This window comes from Arvicanthis niloticus, chromosome 9, assembly GCF_011762505.2.
Source record: "Arvicanthis niloticus isolate mArvNil1 chromosome 9, mArvNil1.pat.X, whole genome shotgun sequence".
Lineage (NCBI taxonomy): Eukaryota > Metazoa > Chordata > Mammalia > Rodentia > Muridae > Arvicanthis > Arvicanthis niloticus.
The window spans coordinates 67,685,906-67,711,146 of NC_047666.1; the positions used below are offsets into that span (position 1 = coordinate 67,685,906).

Genomic DNA, 25,241 nt, shown 5'->3' on the forward strand with positions numbered 1-25,241 from the left:
AGCATATGCAAGGCTCTGGGTCCAGCTCTAAACACCAGTTGTCCTCTTGGAAAACTAAACTAAACCAAATAAAATCCTAGCAGTTTTAGCCAGTCATTCATTGCACATCCTCATGTGGGTACAATGTGCTGCTTGAGTATCTCAGGATATTAGACTCCTCATGGCCACAAACATGTTATTTCTTTGTGATGGTAATAATTGAAATCTTTCCTTGTAATTATTTTCAATTATATTTATAATAGCCTTTTCTAAATATCAGGAAAGTATCCATTATTGTTTTAACTTAACTAATATTTATTGAAACTCTTACAAATGATTTTATACTGTCAATACTTCCAATGTTAAAGCATGCTTTTAAATTTTTTATTTATTTACTTTAAATCCTGATCACTGCAGCTTCCTGTCCTTCCTCTCCCCCCTAGTCCCTTCCTCTCACCTCACCTCACCTCCATCCACCCACCTTCCCTTTCTCCTCAGAAAAGAGGAGGCCTCCCATGGATATCAAGGAGCCTTGACATACCAAGGTGCAGTAAGACTAGGAACATCTTCTCCTATTAGGGCTAGACAAGGCAGCTCAGTTAGGGGAAAGGGATCCGAAGGCAGGCAACAGAATCAGAGACAGCCCCTGCTCCTGCTGTTAGGAGCCCACCTGAAGACCAAGCTGTACAACTGTTACAGAGGGCCTGGGTCTGTGCCCTGCATGCTCTCTGGTTGGCAATTCAGTCTCTGTGAGCTCTGATAGGCCCAGGTTAGTTGATTCTGTAGGTTTCTTTGTTGAGTCCTTGGCCCCTCTGGCTCCTTCAGTCCTTCTTCCACCTCTTGTTTGTCTTTCTGGATCTGTGTTAAGTGCTTGCATGGACTCTGGGAAAGCAGGCAGAGTTGTGAAGTGAAAAATGGAGCCCAGGGGATGAAGTACACTTTACAGCCACTGGGTGTGCTTTAAGGGCAGTTGTCAGGCATAGGGAGTAGGGCAGGGTCTTTAGTGCCATCAGGTCTCTAAGAAACCAGGCAGTTGTGGGTCAGAAAATAGAGCCCAGACAATTGGGGTGCAGTTTATAACTCCATTTTCTAGTCTTCAATTTGGTTTTGTCACTACCTAGTTAATTTGGACGTGTGACTCTTGTTTACTTTTTAGTAGGGGTTGTAGTAAGAGCCTCTTCTACTTGCTGTCTTTTTAAAATTAAAATATTATGACATCATTCCCTCCCTATCCTTTCCCTCCTTGCAGCCTCCCCCATTCTGTTCATTACTTCCTCTCAAATGCATGGCCCCCTTTTCTGTGAATATTATTGTTACCCATACATAAGCCCAGAAATAAGTACATCCAACTCACTGAGTCTATCTAGTGTTGCTTGTCTGACCATATTTTGCCATGTTAAAGTAGTTAACCTTTATTGAATTAAAAACATTCTCTTCTACAGTTTTTTTCTAAACAATGCCAACCTACTTAACATAATTTATGTGTGTCAAAGTATCAGTAAGAATTTCAAAGATACATTAGGAAAAGATATTTAAAAAGTAGCACTGTACACCAAAGAGATGCCCGAGCTTTAAGTCATAGTCCCCAGACCATGGAAACACCATGTTTCCCTGAACAACAGAAAACTATTTATGAACTTGGTGTACTGAACCACACTGAGTGTGCATGCATAGAGCAGCAACCTATGTTTGAGAGATCCTTTAAGAGTTCTGCAGGCCAGGAAACCCCAAAACAGCCTGGTCCTTTTGCACAAAGCCTCAATCCACATGAGGTGCTTCAATAAGCCAAAGAAAAAGGGGAGGAAGCTAGTACCAGCAGGACCCAGGATATGTCTTACATCTTTGACTAACCTATTTATTTACAAGTCACACACGTGGTAGTGGTAATGTCACATATTTTATTCATTTACTTAGTTATTTATTGGGGGGCATGAATTGAGATGGTGCCTTTTTATGTAGTATTAGATGTCCTGGATCTCACTATGTACAGGATGCTAGCCAGAAACTCACAGACATCCACTTGCTTCTGCTTCCCTAGTGCTGAGATCCACTTGCTTCTGCTGAGAACAAAGCTCCTGTTAATCCAACCAGAACCTTTGCAGCAGACAGAAAGCATGGTCTTTCATCTCACAGTCTTTGTGTGTCTTCCCCGTGAATCTTCATTCCTAAGTCAGTCTTTCTCAGAGGACCTTGACCATTCTGTGCTCAGGGGACCTGTGGCAGTCCACTGTGGTACACCAGGGAGCATGTGAGATCTGAATCATTCTGATTATTTCCCTGCTTGAGAGTTTAATCCTATGCTGTGTCTGCACTGTGTGGTAAGAGCGACTTGTGCAACTCATATGAAGCTAATATTATCCAAGCACAATTTCGAATATTACTTTATGTAAAGAAAAAGGAAGAAACACGAGGAAGAAAAGTGTTCCTCTTTCATCCTTATCTGTTATTGTCTGAAGCCATAGAATGACTGTGGCTCATTGGCACATATTTGAGAGCCTGGCATAGTGTTTTTTTTTTTTTTTTTTTTTTTTCAAAAAGAAATTCTAGCTGTGAGGTTATCTGCAGTTTACAGAGGGTTGAAAGTTTATGTAAACTTATTTAACCATCAGCCCTGTCAACTTCGAGAAATTGAGAATTGTCAGAAAAGACAATCTCTGGAGCTTTCTTTGAATATTCATCAATGTCTGAAGAAAATGTTCATGCTGATCTCAAATTCCAGGACTCTGCTAAGAAAGAAGAAACCCAAACATCTGACAAATGTGGGGGGAAAGGTAAGGTTTCAAGCCATGGATGTGAGGTAAGGCTGTGGCAGTGGCCATAGATCCATGGAGTGTGAATTTTTAATTTTTTTAAATTATAATATGCAGTATGGATTTTTGATCTGGTCTTTCATTTAAACTGCAAATACAAAAGTGATTAAAAGAAAATTTTTCTTCAAGGCATAAGGCATTTCTTTAAGTCATTGCAATAAAACATTGTATTTTACATTTTTTTATATTAAATTCAGGTATGTGTGAAGGGATTGTATTTCCAAATGATGGTGTTTTATTGTGAAGGGTTGTGTGTGTGTGTGTGTGTGTGTGTGTGTTTATCTGAAGCCACAGAATTAGGATTATACCTTCTTCAGGAAAGTCATGTGCTTATATATTCTTGCTAGAGTTCTGAAAAGTAAACATTTTGAAGTGTAGGAGAAAGACAAAGAAAAAGAGAACATCTTTTTTTAAAAAACAAAACAAAACAAAACAAAACAAAAAACTGGTTTCTTTTCTCATGTTCACAGAGCTTGTTCCAGTCTAGATCTCTGGGGGTTTCCCTGTTTTATCATAGCATTCAGATCTTTATTCTATATCTTAAATTTAGGTTAAATTTAATCTGTGTATGTGTATGCATATATGTGTGAAATGTATGAATGTGTGTGTGTGTGTTCGCTCACATATGTGTATGTGTGTGTATGTGTGCATGCTCTTGTTTGGAGGCCTGAGGACACCTTGAGGAAACAGTCCTCTCCTTGCACCATGTAAACCACCAAGAATTTACCTTAGGTTTTAAGGCTTGCACAGCAAGGGCAGTCAGCCCCTGAGCTACCTCTGCCTCATGTCTCTGCCTCACAGCTCTGCTGCCCTACTGTTTTTATACTGCTGAGCAGTCTCTTTTAAGATTGCTTTTCTTTGCTAGATCTGAGGGAGCTTCCCTCATCTCAGCTACCCAGGAGGATGGGAAATTCAAGATCTACCTGGACTGCAAATGAGTACAGAGTCAACTTGTACAGTCAGTTAAGTGAGATCCTGTCTCAGAGTAAGAAGTAAGAAGAGAGCTGGGGATCCAGCTGAGTGCTAGAGCACTGCTGAGCATGTGTGAGGCTCTACTCTCAATACAGCATTACACAACATGACATACTCTGCACAACACCCACAGCACACCGAAACCTGTGGGAAATTCCTTCACACTGCATTCTCCAGGACACATCCTCCTGGTTTTCACTATTCCTGTGGCTGAGCTGGTTTGGTTTTTCTGCTTGTCCTGACTTGTGTTCATTGATGGAGTACTGGAGGGCTCTTCCCAGGTCTCTTGCTCCAGTGCCACTCAATGGCATTTCTGAGTTATCTCATGCCTTTCAGTTTCAAATTCCTATCCATCTCTCTCCCTCCCCCCTCTCTCTCTCACTCTCTCTATCTATCTACCTATCTCTATCATCTATCTACTTATCTATCTACCTATCATTTATCTAACTATCTACCTACATATCTATCTATCTATCTATCTATCTATCTATCTATCTGTCTGTCTGTCTGTCTGTCTATCATCTATCTATCATCTCTATCTGTGTCTCTATCTTATACCTCTATCAACTATTATCTATATATATCTATGATCTATCTATATACCTATCAATTCTCTATCAATCAATCATTTTGTACTTTGTTTCCTATCACTTTAATATGCATCTAGATGACAGCATAAACACACATACCTTCTACTCTGCTTTATTAGCAACCACAATATTGTTTAGTACCTAAATGACACAGATCTAATAACTTTTAAATAACTGAATATATAAATAAATGAGAAAATAATTATAACAAAAGATAGACTATATGTTTGTATTCCAAACCTCAGGTAAGGACTAAAACAATTATAGTACTTTCATTAACAATTTCCCAAAATATTAAGAAATCAAGTTTTATATTTTATACAATACTTTGTAAGACTTCACAACATTGTTATCCTATCACCTGTTGATATAAAACACATTTCAAGAGCAGAGTAAAAATATTAGGTTATTTTTGAATTACTTTCTTGAAATAGTCTTTTTTTGTATATCCATACATGGGGATAATTTAAATCATGTAATGCCTTAACAATAATTCACCATGTAATTTTTTTAACTTTTAAGGGAAATGATCTTGTTTGTGATTCATTGTCCATAAAATAATAAAAGCATTCTATGAGAAGGTTTTTTTTTAAATATAGAAAACATTGGAAAAATTATTTTCTTCTCTCTACTTTATAAGGTTATCTTTACTTTTATTTGTGTATTTTGTCATTCTAAGGGTTAATGTCTTTGCCTATGAGACCTATTTATCATTAAAAACAACTAAGTTTTATTAACTTAGTTCTTATTTTTTTTTAATTTATTGCCTTGATCTAATTGGTAAGATATTTGAGACATTTCATGAACAAAAATGTCTGTGGGGTAAGACAAAGTAAAGTCTCAAATCTGAAACTAATCCTGGTTTCTTAGTTATGGTTTCCTATCTGATTTCTCTTGAAAAAAAAGTCTGTGAATTTCTAGCAAAATTTATAGATGAAAGAAACGTGGGGAATATGAATGAATGGATGGATGATGGATGGATGGATGAATGGGTGAATAATGAATGGATAGATGATGGATAGGAGGATGAATGAATGGATGGATGAATGGGTGGATGGATTGATGGATGGATGAGTTAAGGTGTGAGCTGCTTCTAGAATGCTGTGCTTTTTTCTTTTCACAGTATCTTCTGCTGCTTCCCATTCACATCGTAAAACAATCATGATTCTGACTCTTCTGTGCCTTCTGCGGTTCATTGGAGTGGTGATCATAGGAGGCATCTGTATGTATCACCCCATTCTTTTAAAAGATATTTTATATTTAATTAAAGTATAGTTGCTTCATCTTCACCCCCTTCCCAATAATTCCTCTCATTCTCCTGGATTCTCCCTCTCAAATTCTGTTATTGTTACATAGGTATGTGAATAAACATATAAAACAACCTGGTGCATCTTTTATGTGTTGCATATGTTTACATATCACATATGTATGCATTTATATAGTTATTTCCTGGCTGATTGGGAGATGTAGAATGCCAGGAGTAGTTGAACCAATATTTATTCTTTGAATTAAGTCCTTGTAATAATCTGCCCCAAGAGTGGCCTTATAATGTGGTCAATAGACATATCCTTGGTCTTGCCAATCACTCCTGTAAAGAAGCCTTTTCATACTACTTTAACATTTAATAATGAAAAAAAGTTCAACAAATTTCCAAATTTCCAAAGGTGATAGGATAACTTAGAATTCATAAGTATTTTTAAAGTCATCTGCCATTTTCTTTTCTTCTTCTGTCTTTGAAAAAAAAAAAAAAAACCCTGGAGTTTATACAACTTCTGAGACAGAAATGATAAAATCAAATCAAATACAAAGCATCAAGGAAGAACTTCAGAGAAATGTTTCCCTACAGCTGATGTACAATCTCAACAACTCCAACAAAATCAAGAACCTTTCTGCTATGCTGCAAAACATAGCCACCGAGCTGTGTCAAGAGCTGTATAACAAAGATCCAGGTAATCCTGCATTGCTCTCAAAACTGTTCCCAGGGCAGCAAAAAACCTAAGCCTTAGAATCCTTTAAAAATTACTTTCTCACAGAGCCCATGTTAATGTGAAATTAAATGAGTTTAGTAAATGAGTCATTGATATTTCCCTAGTTACAGAAAAACAAGAAAAGTAGTAAAAAATACAAGCTGCCAACTTACAGGGTTCTGACAGTTCCATAATGAAGCGCCAGTCAGTATACACAGTTTCTCTGATCTGTAGTGTATTACCATTGTCCTGGGCACAGATCTCAAGAGATGATGATGAGGGAAGGAAGCCTCTATAAATGACCTCACTCCTAAATTTTAGCTAGTACTGAAGGAGTGAGAAGCCCTGGCAAAGAAATGAGGTCTGGGCAGTATATGGAATAGGAGAGTGGGTGTTGCCTACAAGCACCTTCGTAGGTGTTGTGTTAGACTCTGTTTCCCATGCTTCTGAGATGCCTCTCCAATATGCCAGGAGTTGAAGGCCAGAGAGACACCTGGAGGGCAAGGCAGTCTGATGTGGCTGAGGGAGCCTGTGTTTACTAGATGGCATATTTGCTGTGATTCATTTTTAGAATCATAAGTGAGTTCCCTAGTGATGGGCAATATGTCTGAATCTGGTCAGGTACTTGAGTGTTTTTGGTTTGTCCATGTTTTGTGTCAGGTTTCTAGGGGGATAAATAGAGATGTCGAGGATTTGTTTTCTTTCTTGACCTAAAGAGAGGAAACACAGTAAATCTGGTCAATGTCACCCAGACAATAAAGGGATAATTGTCAAGAGTGTTGAAACCAACCTGTACAACTCTGTCCTTCTAGAGCACAAGTGTAAACCATGTCCAAAGGGTTCACAATGGTACAAGAACAGCTGTTACTCTGAAGCCAATGGGTATAAAACATGGCAAGAGAGTGTTAAGTTCTGCTCTTCTCAGAATGCCAGCCTCCTGAAGGTTAAGAACAAGGATGAACTGGTAAGGTTCCATGTCTCTGTTCCCTACAAAAAGGAATCAGCTTCACATCATGAAATACGGGTTACAGAGGTATGCAATGGGAAGACATGCAGTGTCTTAACTCAGGATTGTTTTCCTTACAAGCCCAGAGGACTGGGTCTTGCACTTTTATCTTAGGAAAATGACAATAAATCTAAAACACACCAGGTTTTAGCTTTAGTGGAACTTTAGAACCTGCAAGATAGATGGGTAGATCAGGGACTCTCAGAATCCTCAGGTCTGTGTATTTCCAAGTTGGAAGTGTAGAAACAGGTTTCTGTGTATGTCTTCTGAATAGTTCTCCAAGGACAGATAATATCATAGCCAAAGCTCACCACTCCCATAAAAACCACATGGGGGTGTATTTTCTATTGTCATTATCTTTTCTTCTATCTTCTGTTGACTAGGGAAAAAACAAAAAACAAAACCAAAATCAACCTAACCCAGATAGAATGATATATATGTAAATAAATACCCTGGTTTGATAGAGAGGAAACAAATGCTAAATATACATATTTAACAGAGTTATGAGGACCAATGAAAAGGGAATTTTCATTGGTCCTGTTTATTTCCTGTTTATTTGTTTATGTTTAAGTAAGTGATTCTCAACCTTTCTAATGCTGTCACCCTTTAATACAGTTCCTCTTGTTCTGACCCTCAACTATAAAATTATTTTTCTTGCTATTTCATAACTGTAATTTTGCTACTGTTATGAATTATAATTGTAAATATCTAAGCTTTCTGATAGTCTTAGTCAATGCCTGTCAAAAGGTCACTTAACTTCCAGTGGGGTAGCAACTCACAGATTGAGAACCACTGGTCTAAATAATGTCTTTGTATTTTACTCATTAGTCAATAGTTCTGATCTTTCACATAGCAATCCTTTATTATTTTCTGTTTTTATTTTCAGACAAGTCTCAAACCTAGCACAGTAATCCTGCCTCAGCCTTCCAAGGGCTAGAATTACCAGTGTGATCTGGTGATTCTAAATCATAGTCATATATTGTGGTATAAAAATATATCACCTTAAGAGCTCAGCCTTTCTACCATAAGAAACATGCCATCTTTTATAAGAGAAAAGAGTTCTCCTATAAAGTCGATTATTCTGTCTCATTGACCATTCTCAAGTGATCATTTATAATTATTTACTTTAAAAACCTAACTGGCTTAAAAAAACCACACACACACACACACACACACACACACACACACACACACGCTTTTTTGGCCAAAAATTCTGGGCGGGCTCTGGTTCAGTATTTGCTATTTTTTCTCTGACTATGGTGCTTCTTTCTCTTTTATTGTTAAGTCTGGTTTGTAATCACTACCCACTTCCTTTGGCCCAGAGTGAATATTCGCTAACCAAATATTTAGACCAGAAAATCGTTAAGTTTTTTATTGACCCTTTATTAATGTTATTCAATGAATCAGTAGGTTCTTTCATCATTAGTGAAAGCTGAAGAGATCTCAAAGACTTCAAAGCACTGTTGCAAAGTTCTTGGACGCATCAAAGAATTCATACACAGAATGCACAAAGTTGAAAGGTTTTATTAGAAAGCACAAGTAGAGCTGGAGAGATGACTAAGCAGTTAGGAACACTGGATGTTCTTCCAGAGGTCCCCAGTTCAATTCTAAGCAACCACATGGTGGCTCAGGACCATCTGTAATGGGATCTGATTCCTCTTCTGGTGTGTGTGAAGACAGAGCACATTAAAATACATTAAAATAAATAATTGTCTTGTGAGAATTTACTGAATGAAGATTCTGGAATGAACCAGGATTTAACCAGGGTCTACCCTTTCTGTTTGTTCTTACACTGGCAGATTGGGTTTGTTAAAGTATCAGACACAAGGAAAAGCTGTAGTTTTTGCAAAGCTAATCAGAATATAATAAAATAAAGTCCTTTATTTCATTGTTATGTGGAAACAACGAGGGTCAGCCATGGTTCTGCCCAGATCCTGTGGTGGTTTTGAATGTTTGCACAATTTCAGGATATCCTGCTGTAACACAGCTAGCTCTGTGATTGCATCAGCCTCTGGGCACTGTAGTTTCTGTCTCATCCTTCCGTGCCTCTATACAGCAGGCCCTGCTTTCTTTCTGCTAGACAGGGAAATATGCTGTGAAACACTGTCATCTTCCCTTTATTATTATTTTGTTCTCTCATATATCACATTCCCCATCCAAAATTTCCCTCCTGTCTACCTAGCCCATCCTTCTAACCCTCCTCTGTTACCCTTCAGAAAAGGGCATGAATCCCAGGGATATAAAACAAACATGCAATGTGAAGTTGACATAAAACTAGACACCACTTTTTATATTAAAGCTGGATGAGGCAACCTGGTAGGAGGATAAGAGTCCTTAGAGCAGGCAAAAGAGTCAGAGACAGCCCCACTTCTTGTTAGGAATCCTACAATACTAAACTTCACAATGATAAAATATGCAGAGGGCCCAGGTTAGACCCATGCAGGCTCCTTGACTGTTGGTCCAGTCTCAGTGAGCCTCTGTGAGTCCAGGTTTGTTGATTCTGTGGGTTTCCTTGTGTCCTTGACCCCTCTGGCTCCTACAGTCCTTTTTCCCTTCTTTCTCAGAATTCACTGTGTTACACCTAATCTTTGACTGTCGATCTCTGCATCTGTTTTCATCAGTTGCTTGGATGGAGCCCCTCTAATGGTGATGATGCCAGAAGCCAGGCTCCTGTCTACGTCCTAGTTCCATCCATTTGCCTGCAAATTTCATGTGATTCTTTTAAACAGCTGATTAATACTCCATTGAGTAAATGTACCACATTTTCTTTATCCATTGTGTGGTTGAGTGACATGTAAGTTGTTTCCAGTTTCTGGCTCTTATCAATAAATCTGCTGTGAAGATAGTTGAGCAAGTGTCCTTGTGGTGTGGTGGACCATCCTGTGGGTATTTACCCAAGAGTGGTAGAGCTGGGTCTTGATAAATCTACTCCCACTTTTCTCAGAAACTTGATTTTCAAAGTAGCTGTGCAAGTTTGCACTCCCACCAGCAATAGAGGAGTCTGATTCTGCTCCACATCCCCACCAGCATGAGCTATCACTAGTGTCTTTGACCTTAGCCATTCTGACAGGTGTAAGATGGAATCTCAGAGTCATTTTGATTTGCATTTCCCTGATGACTAAGGCTGTTGAACATTTCTTCAAGTGCTTTTGGCCATTTTGGATTTACCTGCTGAAAATTTTGTTTAGATCTATACCCCATTTTTAATTAGATTATTTGGTTAGTTGACATCTAGTTTCTTGAGTTCTATATATGTTTTGGAAATTAGTCCTATATCAGAAGCAGAGTTCCTGAAAATCATTTTCCATTCAGTAGGCTGCCATTTTGTCCTATTGATGGTGTTGTTTGCCTTAAAAAGAAGTTTTCAACTTTATGAGGCCTCTTTTATAAGCTGTTGATCTTAGTGTCTGAACCATTGATGTTCTGTTCACAAAGTTTTCTTCTGGAACACTGACATCTTAAGCAACACTGTCTGTCTGTCTATCTATCTATCTATCTATCTATCTATCTTTCTATTATGTATCAATCAATTATTATTTATCATCTATTATGTATATATATACACAAATATATATGTAATATATATTTATATACATATTTATATACAGGATATATATATATATATATATATATATATATATATATATATATATATATATCCTGACTGCAGTTTCCCTTCCATCCCCTCCCCCCAATCTTTCCTACTTCATCTCCCCTTCCCCCAGAATCACCCCATCTCTACCTCCTTGCCTCCGAAATGGGTAGAACTTCCAGAGTCATTAATCAAATACAGATTAAGAAGCTATAATCTATAAGACCAGGCACATATTCTCACATCAAGGCTGGACAGTTAACCCTTTTAAATGACATTGAAAAGTGGTAATGCCACTCCAAAGCTGTCATGTAGGGTACAGATATAAGAAAAAGCTTATTTAAAAGGCCATTTCTATTTCTGTAGGAATTTATAAAGTCTAAGAATCTACAAGATTTTTGGCTAGCATTGTCACCCAGCGAAGATTACAGAGACTCTGAGACACTGAGTGAGAAGATGTTCCTCTCTGAAGGGTAAGTCTTTAGTCTTGTTGGATTTTTATGGTTAGACTTGAATGGAGACAATTTCCGCAGGAACTTGGTAGATTGCTGTTAAGAGCAGCTTCAGCTGACACCACTTCCTTAAAGGTAACTGTCCCATCAGGCTTTTGTGACATCTACATTCAATTATGTAGAGAGTTGCCACACATATCTTGTTATTATTGTGGCAAATTTCCAACAACCTACAGTAACCATGTTATAAAACTTCTTTTCTTCTACAAAATTACTGCTTATAGTTAAGAAGCTTGCAGAAGCCAAAACCATTCACTAGACACCTTTAAGTACTTAGTACTGTGCTATATTCTGGAATTTAAAAGTGAATGAAAGACTGACAGCTTCAAATTAGTCAGGGCTGTATGTATAAGTCTGTGTTGAGAATGTATGCATGTGTGTTTGTGTGTGTGTGTGTGTAGTGAATGTATGAATGATGCACTTATGTGTGTGCAGCATATGTAATATGTAGGTATGTGTATGTATGTGTATGTCTGCTTCTAGTGGAAGGCAGAGGACAGATTCTGGTGGGGTTTTTTTGGGGGGAGGGGGTTCAAGACAGGGTTTCTCTGTGTAGCCCTGGCTGTACTGGAACTCACTCTGTAGACCAGGCTGGCCTCGAACTCAGAAATCCGCCTGCCTTTGCCTCCCAGATGCTGGGATTAAAGGTGTGCACCACCACTGCTGGGCCTTGTGTGTGTGTGTGTGTGTGTGTGTGTGTGTGTGTGTGTGTGTGTTCTTTACTTTCTGTTTCTTTGAGGCAGAATTCCTCACTGGTCTGGAACCCTTCAACAGTCTAGATTGCAGGGAGCCCCAGTGATCTGCTTCTCTGTGTCTCCCTAACACTAAGATTATGAGTGTGTGTTACCTGGCTAAGATTTTATTCATGGGTACTGGTTCAGTCAGTGCAGCCTCTGAAGGGGAGCAATCTTCAGGCCACAAAAATCCAGGGGGAGAATGCTATGGTGAACACTTTCTGCACATCCCATCAACATCAGCACATAGACCAGAGGAAGGATTTGTCTGAGGGTCTGAGGTCATGGTCCTCAACTTGTCCAGCTCATGCCAACAACACACCCACTCAAGCCTTCCCACACTCCAGGCTTCTTCTGCTTCCTGAGTTAACTGATGAACTATTTGGTGACTATCGCTAGTCAATTTGAGAGTCAATGTTATGTTTATCAAAACCACAATGTGCTCAACTTATAAATATCATTTATCATCACTTGCCCATGTTGTAGGCTACTTGGGTAGAAGGACTGCCTGAGATATTGCTAGCAGGAACTCTCACATGACAGATGGTACAGTCTTGAGGTTTTCTAAATTGGGTTTCTTCTAGCTTTGGTCATTAGGTAAGACACCTGATGATGATGGTGCAAAGTTAAGGTAGAGACTTAAGATCTGGCATTATTCTAAGTCATAGCAGCCATGGGAAGAGAGGCTAAGTCTGGAATCAAATGACAAAAAATATTCCAGATGAGGGAAATTGAGAAAATAGTATTTCACATCACATATAAGTACCCCAGTCATCAACTGAAATTTAACTTAGAAAATAGGCCACACAACTAATGTTCTTTTTGAAAATTCTCTTCTGTGGGTATAATCAAAATATAACTTACCAAGTATACTTATTTTTCTCTTCCAGGTTTGAGGGAAGCACATATGACTTAAGTATAATGTACTGTGGATTTATAGAGGGAGTAAAGGTTTATTATACAGAGTGCACTGATCAGAAAAGAGTCATGTGTGAAAAGACAGCCAGCAAGGTCCAGGTGGAAAGTGTGCTGAATGACCTTCCAGATGGTAACCTGTAGCTACTCTGTACTTGTTTGTCTCAAGCTACTATCTTGCTGTGGTTGTTTGGATGAGAAAGGCCCTCAGGGGCTCATGCATTTGAAAACTTGGTCCTCCCTTGGTGGAACTGTTTCAGAAGCATAGGAAGGTGTGACCTTGTTGGAGGAGGTGTGTCACTGAGGGTGAGCTTTGAGTTTTTAGAAGCCCATGCCATTCCCAGTTAGTTCAGTCTCAGTCTTGTGCTTGTGGATTGAGCTGTGAGCTCACAGCTACTGCTCAAGGCCATGTCTGCTTGCCTTCTGCCATCCTCCCCACCAGGATGGTCATGGACTCTAACTCTCCTGAACCAGGTGCCAAATTAAATGCTTTTATAAGTTACTTCTATCATGATGTTTTGTCACAACAATTTGAAGGTCACTAAGACATCTTCCATTCAGAAGAACTGTAGGCAGTGTGCAACTCCTCTCACACAAACACAGTAACAACAGTCTGACTAGAGTCCTGCCTCTCTATAATGTTTATGTCTACATTTCTGTGTCTCCTTTGCTGACTGCCATGATACTAAGTCATAGTTTATCACCATGTAGTTTTCAGACACAGTGTGCTGAACACAAGACCATATAGCCTATTTCTTCTCTTTTTCCAAAGATAAACCAGGCAAATTTCAACCTCAATGAAAATAAAGTCTGGAAAGTATAATATAGAGAGCACAGTGTGATATGAATAACTTGTATTAAAGATTTATAAACATTTTGAAAAAAAGATGTGAGGGAAAATAAATTTTTCAATTGACAAAGCAAAGCATTTGGTGAATAGGTTATACCCTGTCATAGTAAAGTTTAGGAAACTAGGAGTAGGTTTCCCAAATATTACCAGGCTTTGACATGAAATAAACAGCAGACAAATGAGCAAAACTCTGTAGTTTGAACTGACATCATAGTTCTAGTAAGAGAAACTAGTTCCTAGTTTTAGAATAAGATAAGAATGAACTTCCTTAATCACTTCATTCAACAACTTCTAGTGTCAGAGATTTAACAATAAAATCAGGCAAGAAAAAGGCATATCAAAGTTGAATGTTGGGAAGGGTTAAAATATATCATTTTATTTGTAGTTAATATAATAATATACTTGAGAACCTAATAGATTAATATACTTGAGAATGTTAATAGCTATTTCTGGTTGTCAACTTGACTATATTTGGAATGAACTACAATCCAGAATTGGAAGGCTCACTGGTGATTCAGGTCTTGAGGCTGGGAGATACAAGTCTTAAGATGACCATCTTGTGGCATAGTGGCTATGGATCCAAGGAGACTAAGGCATGGAGATCTCTGAGTTCAAGGTCAGCCTGGGACAAAACAAGTCCCAGATCCAGGTGTGATGCTACACACCTTTAATCTGGGCCACACCTTTTACTGGGGTCCTACACAAGGACATTGGAAGAAGGAAGATTCACTCTTGTTTGCCTGCCTGCATTTACTTGCCAGCACATTTGTTGGAATCTACTAGCCTTGTGGGACTGAGCAACTACTAAATCCTTGGACTTCCCATTCACAGCTGACCATTGTTGGGGAGCTAGACTACAGACTCTAAGTCATCATAACAAATTCCTTTAGTATATAGAGACAATCCATAAATTCTGTGACTCTAGAGCACCCTGACTGCTACAAGAACCAATACAGTTTTTTAATTGCTACAGTAAACCTTATATCATATCAAAATCACTGTATAAAATTTCAGCAGAACTCAAACATATTTCTATGTATTAACACTGTGCAATTGGAACAATCTCAGTTTAACAGATTCCCCAAACATAAAATATTAAAGAAAACAAACCCCAAACTAAAAACAGTAGTAAATATCTACATACATGTATGTGGTAGGGTATGGGTTCCACATCCACTCCACTACAGGGCTAAGCCCCTAGGAGAGGCAGGGCACAGAAAGTTGAACACACTCTGTGCTGTCCTGGGTGGGTATTGATACATAGGGTATCTTCCGGACAACACTCTGGGGGTGGGGAAGTAGAGGCTGAGGGTTGGTATGGCTGGAGCTAGCTTGGGGTACCCAGGCCTGTTGGTTCTCAGGCTCTCAAACACTCAGGTACCACTGGAAGCCATGGAAGAGTAAGAATGCAGTGGGAATTGCAGGATGGATCTGGCCTGAGGGGGTGGGAGGGGTGGGAGAGAAGGAGGTGAGGGAAAGAGGGGTGCTCCAGAGGTGCTGCAGGAGGAGTTCTTGTCTTGTCTGTGGTGGGCTTGGTCTTGGGCTTGGTGGTAGCTGTGGCTGGGAGGGCAAGAAAGGCCTATGAAAGATTCCAAGGTGGCTCTAAAGGCTGCCCATGGCAGATTTCCATGGATTAAAGGCCTTTATTGTCATAGTGGATGAGTAAAATCATACCCTGTTGAGGCCCGAGCTGCCCCACTTTGGGCGGCCAAAAATGTTGTGGCCCTCTCCACTCCATGCTTGGCGGCCACTGTTTCCTGGCCCAAGCTGCTGCTCAGGTCTACAGGTCAGGGTTCAGCAAGAGAGAGAGTGAGGATGGACACAAGGAATGGAGACCAGATAGAGTGTGATTCAATCCCGTTTATTCTTCCGTCTCTCTTCCTAGTCCAAGTCCCAAGTCTTGAGTTCCTAGTTCCTAGTTCCTGGTTGTACTCCTTTCTTCTGTCTGTCTCCACCTTTTATATGTCTCACTTCTAAGCCATGCCTTTAGGTCATGCCCTTAGGTCTTGTCTCTAAATCTGATCTCTAAGTCACACCCTTAAGTCACACACCTTTAATCTCACACACCCAAGGAAAGATCCTGGGTGTCTAAACCAAGATGTTATCAGAGTGTGCTCAGCTGTTGTAGGCTGATGTAAAACAAGTTTCATGTCAGGGTATATGGCTCAAGATGGCTGTAAAGCTGATAGCCGCTTTCTGCTAAAAGTCGGCTCCCAACAATACCCCATATCTTAGGGTGGGCCTGAGGTTAAAAACCTTTTGGAGGGAGGAGTATCTGTGAAGGAAAGCTTATTGGATAAGCTCTCCAGGCCTTTAGTTACCTTACTAGAATGGAGATCTGTCTTGAGCCTACTTGACACAGGTCACATCCTTTACATGTGAAGGGACTTGAGGTGTTGCCTGTCCTTGACTGATAACCACAAATTTATGGGGTGCGGGGGAAGGGCTGCAGCTAGTGACAGGGGCCTGGTGCCTGGGAACAGGCAAAATGCCTACTGTCCCTTCAGGTTTTCAGAGGTTTCAAGCCTTAGCTCAACCGGGAACCAAGCTACCTTTCAGGGTTGCACAGTATGTACAATTTAATCCATTTTCTTTCCTTTGGATCTTAACATTTAATGATTGGAAGCAGACTTCTGGTTACAGAGTCTTCTACTGAAACAAATAAATACTTTGCTAAGAATATATCCCCAGTCAATTTCTCATTTTCTTTCTCCTCTGTGAGATATTCCTACAAGCCAATGTATATGAAAGGATATTTTGCAGGGGATCAAACCTGAACAATAACCAAAAAGAATGGGCCAAGAAAGCAGATGCTAAGAAATTTGGAGCCTGAAACACCTGTTGCCCATTGGCTAATGAAAACTTCATCACTGTGTTAGAGGGGAAAAATATTTTTGAGCTAGAGAGTAAGAATAAATAGTTGTATTTAAAGGACACACAACCCTTTTCATGATTGGTGAACCAGTGGAGACAAGAAAGTATCAGGGAGATGCAGCTTCATTTGAGAAATGCAGGTAGAAGAGAAACAATAAGGAGAGGGAACGTAGGGAACCATTAGCAACATTTTCACTTGTCCTGTACAACAAGAAGTGGAAGGACCACAAGTGCATAGTCAGAAATAAGATTAAATTCCCCAAAGGTTCAGGCTGCCATGATACTGAATGAAAAAGCTCATTACCTCATTTAATGGGACAGCGAGGAAAGATAAGAACCACTCATGGTAATTACTAATAGAAAGGGCAGAACACCAATGGATATAAAGAAAGTAAAGCAGGGCAAAGATTAGAATGAGGCCAAAGCAGGGAAGACAATGATGAGAATACCACACATTTGGGTTCAGGAACAGAGCAACCAGAGCACTTCTCATTTTTATTATTAAAGCTATCAAAGCACATGGTGACTTTCGTCTCTAACATGTGAGGGGGACCTGAAGGTTAGAGGTCAGTCTTCTTGGAAGTACCCTGTGTTGAGTAGGTTTGCAGTTAGTTTAAGCAAATATAAGAACAGTGAGTGTATACACTTGGTGTTATGTCTTATCACCATTGGTCACGTAAAAAGAGATAAGAGTATTTTTCCCTGGCCTTTGCCTTTCTTACAGAAATGGTGTGGACATGCCACCCACAGTTTTGTGTCATGGTCTTTCTTTCAAGTGCATCCACTTACCAGTTTGTGCAGCTCTTTCCAGAAGGCAACCATATGGAAAAAATATTCTGCATTCTGCACCATCCAGAGCTCATAGTATGCCCACAGTTTCTTTACACAGGCTCCCACAATCTTTCATGTTTTCTTAATGACCTCCAACATCATGACCCATAGAATTTTCTGAGTCCCCAAAGAATTCAGAAGAGAATTATTCCCTTACACTAGTATATAATACTCTATTTGCTTGAGGACATGAGACAGGCTTTTCCGTGTCAGTTAACATATATGTCCCACCCCCAAATCTTCACCAACCCAACTTCCAGACCACAAGTCAAGTAACTATATCATCTGACTATGGTTTCTCAGTCTCCTAACTGAAGGAAAAGATAACAGACCTGGCTAATGCATCCCACAAAGAATAGAGAAATCCACATGGAGTCAGACCCTCAGAGATGAAAGTGGGGAAAAATAAATTGGCTAAGGGAGTGCTTGTTGGTTTAGGTGCACTCTCTTGGGTTTTAATCCTCTAGTAAGACATCTGAGAAATCATGCCTTATGTTCCTTGGAGTATCAAACTATCTGACAAAACCAATTTTAGGGAGGAAGCGTTTATTTTGCTTTATATCTTGAATGTGCAGTCTTTGTGGTAGGGAGGTTAGGGCACCCTGATTCTATTCAACTACATTCTGGAACACAACTTGAAGACAAGAGAGGTCTGCCAATTCACACTGAACTGTTTTTAAACTATGTGAACTTTTAGAGATGTGAAGCAGGGGCAAAGTCCCTGCAGGGAGGTCTCTGAAAAGTCATCTCATGAATCTTGATGAAAAGCCAGCCTAAGTTTCACCAGAGACCAAGGATGTCACTAGCATATGCAAATGAGGTTTAGACTGCCAAGTGCATTTAGAAGAGTGGCATATGCATAAAACAGCCCCATGTTGTTGAACTATTCTTCATGACAGTCTGCTTCAACTCCCACATTTATGGAGAGACTTTTGTCCTGATCAAGAAAACCTTCAAAAGGCTGATAGGAACCAGTTTTCTCCCTGGAGTGATACTGCCCTCTAGCAGTCATACAGAAGAACTTCCCCCTAGTGTTGTACTAAAAGGAGCTTTTAGTTGGAATAAAACCATCATAGGTCTGACTCTGCTGGAAAGAGTCTTGGTCTCCAGGAACAGTGCCCCTACACTGCGTCCATATAATCCTATTTACTGTGGAAGGCACTGAAAGATGTTCAACAAAGCGGGGTAGTGCACATCTGTAATCTCAGAACTCAAAAGGAGGCTGAGTGCAGGGGAACAGCTGAGTTATGAGCCAGCCTCAGCTGCACAATGATTTACTGAACAACATCCCAGTTGGTTTCATAGACATCTTTACTGTTTACTGTCTGTTTCACAGACATCTACACAGTCTTTACTATTGCATTTAGGAACTCTGGAGATATTTCCGGCCCACACACTTTTGGGATCCATATTTAATTAGTTGTATGAATTTGACTTACATTTTTAAAGGAAACTACCTTTGGTTATGCCTAGGCATAGTGTTTGGTCACCGTGTTTATCACAGCCACAGAGAGTAACTAAGACAGCCTAGGATCTCAGAATTATGGAGGGGAGTCAGGAGGATCAGAGGTCAAGGTGATCCTCAGCTAAACAGTGACTTCAAGAGCAGCATGTAACACATGAGATCAGGCCCATATCAAAAAAAAAAAAAAAAAAAAAGCAAACCAAAAAGAAAAGTGTAGAACTCCACTATTTAAATTGCCTTCTACTCAAGTAAAAGTCTCAATATGCCTTATGTTCTTTGAACATCATAAATGATTTAAAAAAATTAGAAGTTTCAAATGAATACAATCCAATGGAAACCATGTCTGTTTAAAGGCCAAGGGCATTTCTGAGGAACAGTCAGGATTTGATAAGAGAAAATCCCAAAGACTCTCAGAATATTAAATATAGAGATAGGGAATTAGAAAGTGAAATATCAAAACTCTCTTCATGTTTCTGTCTTTAAATGTGTGTATGTGTGCATGAGGAGACCAGAAGAAGGCATCTGAGTTACAGGCACTTTCAGCATGCCTGTGCACGAGACCTGCCTTGATAAATGGGTGCTGGAATCTCACTGTGGTCCTCAAGATTCTACAGGAAGCTCTCATAACCTTCAGTCATTTTTCCATCCCTGTCTTTGATCTCATTAACGAAGCTTTAGAGGCAGAACCTTATTATGGGGATGTAATAAACTAATAGAAATATTTAATTTACTAAATTAAAATCCTGGTGTTTCCTCATCCAAACCTCACTGAAACCAAGGAAAGCAACCATGTAAGTTTTCTAGGTTATGCTCAACAAGCAGTTAGTTGACCTTGGAGCAAAATCCAAAATGAAATAAAATCAGATTCAAAACATGTTTAAGAACAGATATCAGGTCTAACGCCCTTTAACTGAATATCTTATGACTGTAAAAGCAGTTGGGATTTGTTAGAGGGTCTGTTATCCTATCATTTTCTGGAATGCAAATTATGTATTTTTTTTTGCATTGAAGAAAAAACATGGAACTTCACAGAGTCTGGTAGTGATGGGAAAATATACCGGATGCATCATCAATGAAAGAAAAAGTAAGAGAAAGGAATTGAGTGTTGGTAGGAAAGCTAAAAGCTCTGCTGCTTAGGAGAACAATGGAGTAAATTCCACACCACAGAAGAGAGTAGCTGCTACTCATCATGGAGACTTCTTTCACAAGTCTACCTGTCATCTACTGTCAGATGATAGTGGTCAGTGGACAGGTAGTGCTCCATCTCCAGAGAGCACCACATCCGATGAGACTGGCTAGGGTAGGTTTAGTCGTCTACTAAAACTCCTTTCAAGCAGAAATGAGACAGGAGCTGCTTGTTTTCAGGATGATCTAATTTCATTTCTGCCACACACCATTGTCTTTGTCTTAAGAACACAGTTCATGCCATAGTAAAGCTAGCTTTGATCTTTAAAACCTTCACAGGCAGGGAGGGACCTGGGTGGGAGAAGGGAGGGGAGGGGGAAAGTGGCAGGATCAGTTGGGGTGGGGAGGGGGTTAGGAGAGAAGTCCAGAGTGCCAGGAAAATGAATGGAAAAATGTGGCTGCCAGGGATGGGAATCTTTAGAAAGTCCCAGAGACTTGGGATATGAGAGACTCCTGGGGCTCACTGGGGGTGACCTTAGCAGTGATGAGATGGAGCCTGAAGAGACCACCTCCAGTAGTTAGACAGGGCTCTCAGACATGAGATGGAGACACCAATCCACCTTCAAAATTCTTTTTTGTTTTGTTTTGTTTTGTTTTTACAGACAGGGTTTCTCTGTGTAGCCCTGGCTGTCCTGGAACTCACTCTGTAGACCAGGTTGACCTCGAACTCAGAAATCTGCCTGCCTCTGCCTTCCAAGTGCTGGGATTAAAGGCGTGCACCACCAACGCCCAGCTTCAAAATTCTTGATCCAGAATTGCTCCTGTCTAAAAGAAATGCGGGGACTAAAATGGAGCAGAGACTGAGGGAAAGGCCATCCCATGACTGGCCTAACTGTCCATCCCATGGGTTGGTACCAAACCCTGACACTATTACTGATGCCATGTTGTGATTGCAGATGGGTGCCTGGCATGCCCGTCCTCTGAGAGGCTCTACCGGCAGCTGACAGAGACTGATGCAGATACTTACAGCCAACTATTGGACTGAGGTTGTAGTCCCCTATGAAAGAGTTAGGGCAAGGTTTGAAGGAACTAAAGGGGATGACAACCCTACAGAAAGACCAATAGTGTCAACTAACCTGGACCTCTGGCGGTTCCCAGAAACTAAATAACCAACCATACCAGATAGTGTATGCTCTCTGAAGCCCCTAGCACATATGTAGTAGAGGACTGCCTTTTATGGCCTGGATGTGGGGCCTGGGGAGCACCCTTTCATAGGCAAGGAGGAGGGGGAACTGTGGGAGAGGAGACTGAGAGGGGGCAACATTTGGGATGTAAATAAATAAAATAATTAATTAAAACACCTTCACATTGTGTCTGACTTTTTTCTTGTATAATATTAATGACATACCCTAGTATAACCTGTTATTTATTTGATTGTTGGTTGGTTGGTTTGTTTTGAGGCAGAATTTTATCATATAATCCAAGGGAGAATCAAACTTGTGTGTTCCCAATTGGCTTGAACTCATGGTCCTCCTGGGTTTTTTGAAGCCTAAAATAAAGCTTGTCCTGAAGACAAGTTATTATCAAATCATCACCACAAAGTCATGCCTAAGAGAGAGAGAGAGAGACAGAGAGAGAGAGAGAGAGAGAGAGAAACACAACATGCAGAGGCATAGAAATGATTTTTCTGAAGAAATTCTCTGTCTCTCTCTGTATCTGTCTCTGTCTCTATCTCTGTCTCGGTCTCTGTCTCTTTCATTCTCTCTCCCCCAACTCTTGTTTTTAAAAATAAACAAACAGACAGAAGTATTACATCAAACCTAAGAGCTAGAGGATTTACCACAGGAGTTTATTCATGGGAGTAATTTTCTCAGAAACACAGTTGTTTATTAGAAATAACAACCTTTTTTTGTTTGTTTTTCTTATCAGCTCCTCCCAGGTTTTTGTTTCTACAGAGTTTTCAATTCCAACTGATAAAGAATGAGAAACATGAACAGTCATGGATGCTATCTTTGTCCACCTCATTTCTGGGCAACATCTCACGTTGGACACAGGAAATATAAAAATAATCCACGCACAGAAGCATCCCCAGATCTAGGAATTCCCTGAGCTGACTTCCACCTGCTGACCTCATCCTGCTCCTGCTCCCTCATCCTGGATGCCTGGTGCTTGACTGCATGAAAAATGTTTTTTCCCACACTCTGATGATTTTCCTAGAACAAGCAGGAGATAGTGAAATAAACATTTGTCCCAATTTGCTTCCTAGTTCTATAATAAAGACATCATGACCAAAGAGTCATGGTTTATTTTCCTTATAGATTACAAAACCCCAAACAGGAACTTGAAAGTAGGAGCTGAAGCAGAGCCATGGAACATGCAGCTTACTCGATTTCATCCCCAGGCTTGTTTAGCTTGTTTTTAATACAACCCAAGACCATCTGCTCAGATCACAACATTACACAAGAAAATGCCTCACAGACAAATCTTATAAAGGCATTTTCTCAGCTAAAGTTTTTTTTCCCAAATGGCCCAGGCTTGTGTTAAGGTGATAAAACAAACAAACAAACGAACAAATAAAAACAAAACAAAAAAAAATGAAACCAAACAGAACACAACAAAAGCAGCACAGTGTTGAACATCTTCGTGTAGGAAGAGCATCAGTGGCAAGAACCACACAGAGCACTCTGTAGGTCAGGCACAGACTAAAAGGACTGATGGGTCTGTCATTTAAGGACATACAGGGAATGGTTCTAGAAATAACAATTATATTGAATTGGTATTCATTTGACACTTTCTTTGTATATCTCATTTGTTTCTTGTACACACACACAGTGCAGAGGGAAAAGAGAATCTTTAAAATTGTGTGTGTGTGTGTGTGTGTGTGTGTGTACATATTTCAGTCTCTGTGAGTTCATGTAAGTGTTGTTCAGCTGATTTAGAGGGCCTTCTTCTGGTGTCCTTCACCCTGTCTGACTCCCACACTCCTTCCACCTCCTCTTGCACAGGGTTCCCAGAATAAGAAGTATTTTTGCTACACTGCAGAGAAAGCCATCTACTCTGACACTGGCACCAGTATTTTTGTATGTGTTGAGGTCTGGATGAGACTGTTCTCCCATAAACTCAGGCATTTGAACTTTTGTCCCCGAGGTAGTGACATTTCTTGGGGAAGTTTTTGAGGTCTAGCCTTGCTGGAGAAAGCATGTTGGTGGGGGATGGGCTTTGCCAGTACAGAGCCTCACTGTACTTTCAGTTCCTTCTGCCCTGTGGAACTTTCAGTTAAGGATATGATCTCTCAGCTTTCTGCTCTGACACTATGGCTTCTGTTGCTGCCACGCCTGCCTACATCACTCTGGAGCCACAAGCCCAGACAGACCCTTCCTTCTACAAGTTGACTTGATCATGGAGTTTTAATCCTAGCAACAGAAAAGTAACTTATACTACCTGTCTGCTCAGGAAATTTGTACTGAGGTCATTTATTCAATCTGAGAGCCTATAAAACATTACAGAGCTTATCAAATTTAAATTTTTACACTCCTGACTTCCCAGGCATCTGATCCTGTAGATCTGAGATATATGGTCTCCAAATACCTATCAGTCATTTACCTATCTATCATACATCTATGTTTCTGTCATCTATCAGGAACAGAAGCCACCTATAATAATGCAGTGAAGGATAGTGTTGTATTCTGATACACAAAGGGCAGTGGGTCTCCAGAAACAGATACATCTGGATGTCCTCATTGCTGCAGAGGCTATGGGGGATAGTGTGGTGTCAGCAAGACACAGGGAGGATGGGGCACATGATCTGACCTTATGAAAATCCAGAGCCTCTGAGAAACTAACAAAGTTTCTTTTCAAAGGAGTGTAAAAGTCAGAGTGACCATGAGCTCCGCAGGAGAAGATACAAGATGCCAGGCAAAAACTGTAACCTCTTTATGGGAACAAAGTAACCAGCAAAGATGTTCAGCTCCTACAAAGCACATGCTTTGGTTAGGGATAGAGGGAAAGCAGGAGTGATCATCTTTCCCAAGGGAAAAATGGGACACCCAGAGTGTGGGAGTCAAGTGCAGAGTTTTGACGTTTAATGAGTAATTCTGTGAGGGAACAGTGGCAGGAACCTACAGATGAGAAATGGAGGGATAGAGCTGCAATCTAGATCCATGTATATTCACTTGTGATTGAGCCCTGAGTGAGGATCGTAGATGCGGTGCACTTACGCTATGTTGAAAGTAATGACCTATATCATATATAATTATATATTATATAATATATCATATTATATATTACATAATTAAATATTATGATATATTATATAATATATAAATATTTTAAAATTAAATATATATTATATATGCACATATAATGCATACATATATAATAGGTGGTAATACATAAATATATGTATATATAATATGAAATATATAATCAATTATAATAAATAATATGTGTGTGTATGCACTATACCATTATATAATGGATACATTATAATGAGGTCATAATTTTAACATTTTAAAGATAATAAGATATTGGGTAGTACTGTGACGTTGTTTCAAAGAACTGTACAGTGTTCAGAATACAGTCCATTTTCCGGTGAAATTTGGGCCACTGTTTAAAATCGGTACTACAAGTTAATTTAAACATCCTTTTTAGACAATAACTATGCAATTAATCCATAACTAAATAATGAAAAAAATCAAATCCATTTCACTCATGAATATCCTGAAATCAGTATTTTATCTCAAAAAGATTTCTGAAGCCTAGATTTACAGTGTTTAGCTCTTATAGGGAAAGAGACTGTTTCAGGAAAGGTTTTAAAAATAATTGTTCTGTTAACATGTCTCCAAATAATATTTTAGCATCTCTCAGAAGAAAATAAAATATGCTGTGATGGAGAGCTGTCTCAGCAGTCCTGAGCACTTGCCAGGCAAAGATTTGGACAGGAGTTCATATCTCAGCTCTGCTCTAAAAGTCAGGTATGACCAGGCACCTGCCTGTAACTCCACACCCAGTGAGCAGAAA

The 25,241-nt window shown here is 39.7% G+C and overlaps 1 protein-coding gene across 2 annotated transcripts; it reads left to right on the top strand.

The window, feature by feature from the left end:
- Positions 1-2,325: 2,325 nt before the first annotated feature.
- On the top strand, positions 2,326-22,443 carry LOC117715337 (C-type lectin domain family 12 member A-like). Of its 2 annotated transcripts, none has more exons than XM_076940651.1 (6): positions 2,326-2,750; positions 5,475-5,573; positions 6,112-6,300; positions 7,131-7,282; positions 11,283-11,389; positions 22,152-22,443. In XM_076940651.1, the coding sequence occupies exons 1-6, from the start codon at positions 2,660-2,662 to the stop codon at positions 22,204-22,206; spliced, it is 693 nt and encodes a 230-aa protein (XP_076796766.1). In that variant the 5' UTR covers positions 2,326-2,659; the 3' UTR covers positions 22,207-22,443. The 2 variants fall into 2 exon arrangements, with proteins under 2 accessions (XP_076796766.1, XP_034368000.1); XM_034512109.2 differs by lacking the exon at positions 22,152-22,443 and adding an exon at positions 13,053-15,262.
- The last annotated feature ends 2,798 nt before the right edge of the window (positions 22,444-25,241 follow it).